Source organism: Geospiza fortis, unplaced genomic scaffold (genome assembly GCF_000277835.1).
Source record: "Geospiza fortis unplaced genomic scaffold, GeoFor_1.0 scaffold241, whole genome shotgun sequence".
NCBI classification, from domain to species: Eukaryota; Metazoa; Chordata; class Aves; order Passeriformes; family Thraupidae; genus Geospiza; species Geospiza fortis.
The window spans coordinates 461,491-470,916 of record NW_005054491.1 but is presented as its reverse complement, the minus strand read 5'-3'; the positions used below and the strand labels follow the sequence as shown (position 1 = coordinate 470,916).

General features: G+C 56.5%; 1 protein-coding gene across 4 annotated transcripts in view; it reads left to right on the top strand.

The window, feature by feature from the left end:
• Positions 1-8,797, top strand: part of POLRMT (RNA polymerase mitochondrial) — a 15,178-nt gene extending 6,381 nt beyond the window's left edge. For all 4 annotated transcript variants that reach the window (XM_031063294.1, XM_031063293.1, XM_031063295.1 and 1 more), the window contains 12 exons: positions 486-1,265; positions 1,591-1,713; positions 3,321-3,443; positions 4,497-4,676; positions 4,780-4,866; positions 5,137-5,250; positions 5,821-5,870; positions 6,121-6,219; positions 6,534-6,606; positions 7,073-7,155; positions 7,504-7,583; positions 8,144-8,797. In XM_031063294.1, coding sequence (XP_030919154.1) covers positions 486-1,265; positions 1,591-1,713; positions 3,321-3,443; positions 4,497-4,676; positions 4,780-4,866; positions 5,137-5,250; positions 5,821-5,870; positions 6,121-6,219; positions 6,534-6,606; positions 7,073-7,155; positions 7,504-7,583; positions 8,144-8,193 — 1,842 coding nt within the window. In that variant the 3' untranslated portion in view covers positions 8,194-8,797. The remainder of the gene's footprint in view (positions 1-485; positions 1,266-1,590; positions 1,714-3,320; positions 3,444-4,496; positions 4,677-4,779; positions 4,867-5,136; positions 5,251-5,820; positions 5,871-6,120; positions 6,220-6,533; positions 6,607-7,072; positions 7,156-7,503; positions 7,584-8,143) is intronic.
• The last annotated feature ends 629 nt before the right edge of the window (positions 8,798-9,426 follow it).

Genomic DNA, 9,426 nt, shown 5'->3' with positions numbered 1-9,426 from the left:
CCTGCTCAGGGATGCTTTAGGAGCTCTTCATTCTCAGAAGGAGGTGAGGCTTTCTGTTCCAGAGTGGATGGAGATTGTTATTGGAATTAGGCTGATTAAGAAGGAAGTTTTGACTGTGTTTGTAATTGTGTTGGGGATGTTCTTGAGGTTGTTGGATAGAAGTGGAAATAGGATGGGGGTGGAGAGGGTTACTAGGGTTAAGAGTATGAATGTGTTTAGGACTAGTGAGAGGTCCATTACTTTCACTTGGGCTTGCACCAAGATGAGTGGCTCCTAAGACCATTGGATTACTATTATCCTTTGAAAGTAAGGAGAATGAGGTTTTATACTCAGATACAAGAGTTAGCAGTTCTCGCTGGTTTGACCTCTCCTTGCAGGTAAGAAGGGTTTAACCTTACTTGGCATGATCCTTGTGGAATGTCTGACTGACCACAGGCTCTTCCACACTCCAGCCCTAAGCCTCTGCTGCTGATCCTCCTCTCCAGGTCGGGCTCATAAGGCCCCATCCCATCTTCTCCCAGCTTGTGTCAAACGCTGCAGAGACCACGCTGACCTTCAACTCCTCTGCCATGCCCATGCTGTGCCCCCCTGTGCCCTGGACCTCCCCCACTTTTGGTGCCTTTGTCCTCAATGACACCAAACTGATGCGTTTCATGGATGACACCACCCACCACCAGCTGCTCCTGGAGCAGTGTCCCCTCGTGAACCTCCACCCCGTGCTGGATGCCTTGAACCAGCTGGGCAACTGCGCCTGGAAGATCAACCAGCCAGTGCTGGATATCATCATCTCCATCTTCAATGACAAAGGGGATGAGAAGCTGGACATCCCACCACCCCTCTCTGAGGCTCCCAAGCCTCCCACTCCTCCTGGCAATTCCTCCACCTGGAGCAAGTCCTTCAAGCACGAGGTGTTCCTGTGCAAGAAGAAGGCTGCAGAGATGCACAGCCTGCGCATGGACGCTCTCTACAAGCTCTCCATCGCCAACTATGTCAGGGACAAGGTGTTCTGGTTCCCTCACAACATGGACTTCCGTGGCAGGACTTACCCATGCCCACCCTATTTCAACCACCTGGGGAATGATGTCACCAGGGCCATCCTGCTGTTTGCAGAGGGGAAGCCACTGGGCCCCAAAGGACTTGACTGGCTGAAGATCCACCTCATCAACCTGACAGGGCTGAAGAAGAAGAATGCCTTGCAGGAGAGGCTGGAGTATGCCAATGAAATCATGGAGGACATCCTGGACTCGGCTGACCACCCGCTCACGGTACGTGGGAGCTTCTGGGGAGTGAAATAAAATGGAAATCAGAATTGATTTTGTAACAAAAACATTATGAAAGATACACTTTTGAGAGGTAAAAAGGGAGAAGGCAATGCCTTCCTAAATAACTTAAATTCCTAAATAACCTGTTGCTGTCTGAAAACATGATGTAAAACTAGGGAAGTGGAGGCATGGTGGGAGGAGGTGCTGTGCCCAGTGTACCCCAGGTGCTCAGGGGCTCCTGCTGATTGATTTGAGGGGCTCCTGCCTGTGATTTGAGGGGCACAGGAGCACTGCCTGCTCCCACCAGCCTGGCCTTTCTCATTCCCAGGGCAGGAAGTGGTGGATGGACACGGATGAGCCCTGGCAAGCCTTGGCATGCTGTATGGAAATCGCCAAAGCCTCGAGGTCCCCAGACCCTGCAGCCTACATCTCTCACTTCCCAGTTCACCAGGTAGGAGCCTGGCAGATCCTCACAGCCTGTGTGAGGCTCAGCAGGGCAGGGAAGGAGCATCCAGGTCTCCAGCTCTGCAATCCCTGCTCCACCTGACTGGGTTTTTTTAGGAATGGAAATACGGTGTTGGGCATTTTGGCATGAGAACTCTGGTAATTTGCTGCTGCCTGCAGCCATCCATGAGCTGGTACATCTGAGGCCTGCCTCACTTCCCTTGGCTCGAGCAGAGCCCAGCTGGGAGCTCCCTGGCAGCTGCTGCAGGGTGAGAGCCAGGCCAGTGTCACCTTCTGCAGCCACAGGATCAGGACTGGAAGTTGGCCCAGCAGGGCAACACCTGGCTGGCTGGAGTGCTCAGAGCTGTGCTTTGGAGGCCTTTCCTCCACTCCTGCTCTGTGCCTGCAGCCAAGCAGCTCTGCAAGAACCAATATGGCAGGTCTGGAACCCTGAGGAAGGGCAGGGGGACAGAGGTGGTTGTCCCCCACCTTCAGTGGCCTGTCACCATGTGCCCTGTGCCTGCTCAGGTGCTGCTCAGCTCCCTGAAGGCACCTGCCCTCCCTGGCTGCACAGGGACAAGGCTGATAGTGGCCATGGGTAAAGGAAGGGGGGCTGCTCCTTTCTCTTAGGAAAAGATCAAGTGGCCATGACTGAGTGGGGAGGGCAGCAGTTTTTCTGCCTGGAATATACATGAGAGAGTCAGGTCTGATATTTTGATGACAACTAAAGGTCAAGAGAGCAGCTGGGGGTGTGTGGAGGGTGCAGCTAATGAAATATCAGCAAGGACTTCTTCTGGAGGGTTCCAGAGTCTCGTTCAGCCTGAGTCATCAGTGCTCAATTAACAGAGCCACCAGGTCCTGGTGCTGCCTTTCCACACTGCAGGGAGTGGGGGGAGAAAGGGGGCCCTGCTTGAGGAACCTGACAGTTCTGGGGTGTCTGGGAGAGCCTGAGTACAGCAGGCCAGGAACAGCAGCACATCTCTGAGAAACATCACTGCCAGTGCAGTCTGGGGAGAACCAAGATGTTCCTGCACCATCATTCAGGTCCTGTCTGCCTCACCCAAGCTGCTCTCGGTTCCAGGAGGGCTGCAAGGGCAGCTGCTGTGGCAGAAACTCACCATGCCTCTGATGCAGCTTTGGGAAATCTGGGTGGGAGCTGGTTTCTGTCAGAGGGATGTTTTTCAGAGCCAGCTGGGGCTTCCTGAGGGATCTCTGCCTTGGCCTGCCTTTTCCTGCCTCTGATCCCACTGCTGAGGTTGTTTTGACTGCTGCCTCTTGAGGCTGCTTTTAGCATCCCAGATATATTCAGTGTTTTCCCAATTTTCTGGTTTTCAGTGTTTCCACAGAGCTCTGATGTCTTTGGAAACCCACAGAGGTGGTGATGTGAGGTTTCTGATTTTAAACCTCACAGGTCACAGCAGTGAGGGATGGACCCAGGCAGGAAACCTGGCCAGAAGGCAGATGGTCACTGCTGGGAGATGGTCACTGCTCTGAAGGGTGGGGAAGGGAAATAATGACCACCTGAGGCCAGGGTAGCTGTGCATGGGGAGGGGGCAGATGAGCAGGGCTCTGTCCGTGCATTAACTCCTTGTTTGCCTGGTGCTCTCCCTGCAGGATGGCTCCTGCAATGGGCTGCAGCACTATGCAGCGCTCGGCCGGGATCTCAGCGGCGCTGCCTCCGTCAACCTGGTGCCCTGTGGGCTCCCTCAGGATGTCTACAGTGCAGTGGCCCAGCAGGTGAGGCTCTGTGGGGACACACGGGGTCCTTTTGGACCTGCCTTCTCCTCTTGGTGTGCACAGGGTGACACCTCCCAAGAAGAAAGGTGGGGATGAGTGTGCAGAGAGCTGGGGAGGCATGAGCTGGACTGTCTGTCCCCAAGTGGATCTGACTGGAGATCTGTCCTCATGGAGAAATCCCCTCTGATTTCTGCTGTCCTCACTTGTCCTGAATGAAGCCTGGGAGAACTAGGCTGGACAGGTGGAAGAGAGCAAGGGATGCTGCTCATCTCTTGGTCACAGCTGGCTGGCCCATGGGTTATGAGATTTTTCTTCCTTGAGCTGAGTTGGAAGGAGTGGGTAGAGATTCAGCCTTGGTTCTGCTACAAAGTGTTTGGTTTCTTTGGCAAGACATGATATGAAATTTGCCACTGGGAGAGAGCTGAGAGGCTCACTCAGCTGGCATTGGACCCTGCATCTCCCATCTGGGTCTCAGCAGGTTTTCTCCAGAGAGCAGGAAGAGTTTATGGGCGTGTAGGCCTTGCTCAGTTATCACTGGGGGGGCAGAAGCAGGAGAACCCAAGTTCTGAGCCACAGTCGAGCTGTGTCCTTGTCCCAGCTGCCACCACCCAGTTGCCAAGGGACAGTGCTGAGGTAGCAGGGAAGGCTCTGCAGGCACAGTTACCCATGCTGGATCCCTTTAGCAGGTGCCTTCTGATACCCAGGGTGGGGAAAAGGGTCTGCAGGGATTCTGGTGGGAGCTTGAGCCAGGCAGTGCCCAGCTGGGAGGGTCTCACCAGCCACAGAGGGGTCTCCAGCCAGCCTAGCTCATGTCAGCCCTGACTCAGAGGCACTCTGCTCAGGTGGAGAAGTTTCAGAAGTTCCAAGGCAGCAGGGAAGGCTCTGCAGGCACTGTTATCCATGCTGGATCCCTTCAGCAGGTGCCTTCTCTTATCCAGGGTGGTGAAAATGGGCTGCAGGGATCCTGAGGGCAGGCAGTGCCCAGCTGGGAGGGTCCCACAGGCCTCCAGCCAGCGAGGCTCATGCCAGCCCTGACTGGAGGCACTCTCTCAGGTGGAGGAGTTTCGGAAGAAGGATGCTGAGAGGGGTTTGAAGGTTGCCCAGGTGCTGCAGGGCTTCATCAGCCGCAAGGTGGTGAAGCAGACGGTGATGACGGTCGTGTACGGGGTCACTCGCTACGGCGGCCGCCTGCAGATCGAGAAACGCCTCAAGGAGATCGATGAGTTCCCCGAGGTAGCATTCCTCTGTGTGTCCCCCTTCCCTGGCTCCTGTCACTTTCCTCTCTTTGGCTGTCCCTTTGTATGACCCATGGCTCTCTGCCTCTGCTCTGTGCCAGGAGTATTTGTGGGAGGCATCTCATTATCTGGTGAAGCAGGTGTTCAACAGCATCAAGGAGATGTTCTCAGCGACACGAGATATCCAGGTAAGGAGCCTGTTGCCCTTTACTTCCACTTTTTCTCCTTCCCTGGTCCATTATACATAGACAAGGGGATGCTCCATGGGGAGAGATGGTTCTCCTGGCTCCTGGCCCAGAGAGGATCCTCCTGCCCCAGCCCAGAGGTGTGGGATTGTGCCAAACACCCCCAGTAAGCACTGGGGAGTTCTGTGGCAGGATGGGGGTGGCCTGTGCTGGGAGGGGATGGGGTCTCCCAGCTCCACACTAAGTCCAGCTACTTCCTCCCCTCTTCTGAAGAACTGGCTGACAGAGAGTGCCAAGCTCATCGCCCAGTCAGGCCGGACAGTGGAGTGGGTCACACCTCTGGGACTGCCCATCATCCAGCCCTACTATCGCTCCAGGTCCACTGTGGTGAGTGTCCAGTGGCAGGACTCATGGCCCCCACCCTCCCTGTGCCATGGTGGGAGCAGGGAAAAGACAGCCTGGGCTAAGGCCTGGCAGGTTGGCATCACTGGTGGGTGAGCCTGCAGAGCAGGTAGGATCCCTGAGTGCAGGCACATCCTCCAGCCTCATGGCTCCCTGCAGAGCCTGGAGTGTGTGGGTGAGCTGCTGAGGAAGCTCTGTGGCTCCATCCCACTCAGGCAGCTGGGGCACGGGCCGTTCCCCGCTCTGAGAGCCTCCTCAGGGCTCCTGTGACTCAGTCTCAGTGCTGTCACTTCCCACGTGCTGCTGTGCTGACTCACAGCCCCCCAGCCCAGCTCCAGCAGGGCCAATTCACCCTGAGAGGGTGAAGGGGTTCAGATGCCTGCCAGAGCCCTCAGGAGGGGAGCTGGGCAAAGTGTCACTGGGCAGTGGCAGCTGCTGTGGTGCTGGGACACTCTGGAAAGGCACAGAGCCCTCTCCAGAGGAGGGGGGCAGTGCCCAGCCCAGCGTGCTGCCAGGCAGTGCAGGGTGACACTGTGGTGCCCTCTCTCCCCACAGCTGAATTGTGGCATGCAGCGTTTGAGTGTGAAAACCTCCAACAGCAGCCAGTAAGTACAAAACCATGGCCTGTACCAACCTGTGCTCTGGGGACAAAGCTTTCCTATCAGGGAAGCTCTCAAAGAGTGCCAGAGCTCCTGTTACTGCCCCTGAGCTGCAGAAGGACAGAGCAGCAGGGCTTTGGGGCCCTTCAGGGCAGCCCTCTCACCTCCAGGCTGGGGTGTCACCATCTCTGTGCCAGTGCTGCCATCTCTGGCCCTGAAATGTCCCAGCTCCTCTGTGCCCTGCTTTGTCCTCCAGGAAACCTGACACTGTGAAGCAGAAGAATGCCTTTCCCCCCAATTTTATCCATTCTCTGGACTCCACTCACATGATGCTCACAGCACTGCACTGCCTCAGGTAGGGAGTGGGCAGCTGGGCTCTCACCTGGCTCAGGACCCTCATGGGAGAGAATTTTTGGGGCAAAGCATCACATGGGACTGAGGAGTCCATGGTGGGTGGGCATTTGGGGCTCCTGGCAGAGAAGGAAAGGAAGCAGCAGGACAGGGACAGGGAGATCCTGGGATTGGGAAACTCCCTCTGAAAAGCTGCTGTGCAGGGAGTCCCCCTCTTGTGTGGGGATGCTCCTGTCCCAGCTAGAGGTTCTGCATGGGGTGGGTCCATCACACAGAGGGCTCTCAGCTCTGCTTCATGGCACCTCTGCCCCCTCCCAGGAAGGGCCTGACCTTCGTCTCAGTCCACGATTGCTACTGGACTCACGCGCTCACTGTGGATGTCATGAACCAGGTAAAAGTGTCCTCCTGGCTCCCTTGGGAGCAAGATCTTGCTGATCTGTGCTCTGGGCCCACGCCAGGCCTCGCCTCCCCTGGGCTTTGCTCCATAGGCTGATTGATTCACCCGGGTGAAGTGAACCTGGGATGTTTGCTGGCGGTCACAGCTGATTTCCTGGTGCCCCTTCTCCTCCCACTCTGCAGGGAGTGTGTGGGGAGAATCTGTGGAAACAGGCACTAAACAGGTCTGTTTCCACAGATTCTGGCAGCCAGTGCCCCTGCCCTGCCCTGAGACCTGCCCAAGGACTTTTGTGCTGATGAGGGTCAACCTGTGCTTCACACCTCCCCAGGCTGATTCCCTTCACCCTTGTCTGGCAGCCCCCCCTTCTCACTCCTGCTGCTTTCCCTGCCCCTCGTCTCTGTCACTAGAAGGAGAGAAAACACCTGCTAAGCTGCACCTCACTGTTGTGTCCCTGGGTCAGGTCTGTCGGCAGCAGTTTGTGGCTCTGCACAGTGAGAAGATTCTGCAGGATCTGTCTGAGTTCATGCTGGAGAAGTACTGCAGGTATTCCTGACCTGTTGGATTTTCCCCCCACCTCACAGAGGTCATGTCCAGGTGCTCACAGGTTGTGTCACCTGCCTGGGGGTTGCTCTCTGGGGAAGCCTGACACCCAAATCACCTTCAACAGCTGTGTAAAAACCCAGGGCTCTGCACCCTCTTGCTGCAGAGCCAGAGAGGGTTTGGCAGCCTTAAAGCCTGCTCTGGGCTGCTGGGGCTGAGCTCCTGCTCTCATTCTGGGGTGCCTGGTCTGTTTTGGAAGAGGTGAATCCTGTTGTCAGAAGCTGCATTAGGGAGCAGAGGAGGGTGTGCCTGGCTCCAGATAACCTGTGTTTTTAATCTGCTCCCTTCTAGTTCATCCAGCTCCAGCACAGAGCCCATAGCCCACTGGCAGAAGAGACTGAAGGAGCAGCTGTCAAATGTCCCCAGCACAGGTAGGAGCATGGGGCAGGAACATGCAGAGCTCAGGAGCATTTTGGAGACAAGGAGAATGAGAGTGAGATGGAGTGGCCCCCAAAACCACCGCAAGGCAAAAAGCCAGAGCTGTCTCCTTGGATCAGGTTTCCTCTCCTGTGTTGGACTGCAGAGCCATGGGGCAGAGCAGTCCAGCATGTCCACATTCCCCTGTAGCATTCCTGTCAGTGCTCCCTGCCATCCTCACTGCGTCCCTGGGATTTCCCCCAGGCTGACCCAGCTCTTCCCATCCTGCTCTTGTTCTGCTCCCATCTGTTTCCAACCACGAGCATTTGCTCAGAGATGGGAGCGAGGGCCTCGGCATGGTAATTGCCAGGATCTAGATGATATACATGCAATGGGATTAAGGCAATTAGTTTAACTCCTTCTAATCCCTCAGCCCTGTGTCTGCCAGGCCATCTGGCTCTGCCTGACCTCTCTGTGGAGTGGTTCCATGGGCAGCACAGTCCAGGGGCAGGGATCCTTCATGCACTGAAGCACTTCCCACTTCACTGTCTGACCTCTCCTTTGCTCCCCTCAGGTGAATTCAACCTGAAGCAGGTGATGGATTCCACGTATTTCTTCAGCTGAGCCTGGCAGCCCACAGGTCCCTGGGATACCTCTGGACCTCCAGCCATGGTGGGCACTGGCCTGCAATGCTCTTCTGTCCCACATCTCATGGGGAAGAAGCTGCAGCCTCCAGCCCAGCCTCACTCTGAGGTGCTGGGGCAAACTGAGGCTCTGCTGGAGCAGCTGCTGGGGGACAGGGGCTCTGCACTGTTTGCTGTCACTGCTGTCCCAGCACAGGGAGAGGGCAGCAAGCCCTGCAGAGGGCTGCAGCTCTGGGCTGGGGGCAAAGGGGTGGCAGGAGCCAGGGTGGCTCCCCTCAGCCCTCACCCCAGTGCTGTGAGCACTGGCTGTTGCCTGTCCTGGGGCCCTGTCCCTCTCCACCAGCAGGGTTTCAAACTTGGCAGGGCAGTAACTGATCTGCTCTTGGGCACAGGGCAGGTGCTGCTCTGTGCTCTGCTCCAGCTCTGGGCACTGTCCTCACTGTCATAGCACAGCCTCTGCTCTCCACTCTCTTTTGCAGGGATGAGTTTTGCTGCTGCTCACTGGGGCTCAGGCAGGGAAAACTACTAACTTGGGGGTCAACATGTATAATATTGTAAATAAAATGGTTTTTTTTGAAATAGAAGATGGCACCTGTGTCCTCTGAAATCTTTGCCAGGGGCACGGGGAGGTGGGATTGCTGCCTCCCAGTCTGGCCCTGCTCTGCTGACTGGTTGGGCACAGGGTGTCACATTCTGAAAATGCTTTTGTAGCAGAAACATGGAATTGTGCCAGTGCAGCTACAGCAGGAACTGGACTCTCACAGGGACCAACTGCAGCTTTTCCAGCTAGGAGGTTCCCCTTCTCACTGCACTGTGGCTTCCCAGACCTCCTCTCCACCGGGCTGGTGCTGGAGATGGTTGCACCTTGCAGCTGGAGCTGTGCCCCATAACCACAGGCTCACACTCAGCCTGCACCTAGCTTCTTCTGGCTGCTGCTGGAGCTGGCAGAGGCTTTTCACCTTGTGGCTTTCCTGGCAAGGGACACAGCTCTTCAAAGGACAAAGCTGCATCCCACAGCCTGAGCTGGGGCTGTGCCCAATGTTCCGGCTCCCGGGGCGGGCACGAGGAGCGGGAGGCGCGGCGGGGAGGGACGGTGGCGAAGAAGCAGAGCCGGAGTCGTGCGTAGCTCTGTCAGCTGCTGACGTTTATTGCACAGGATGGGCTGGATGGGAAAGTGGACGCTTGGAGTGGGGCCCTGTCCCTCCGGCTGCTC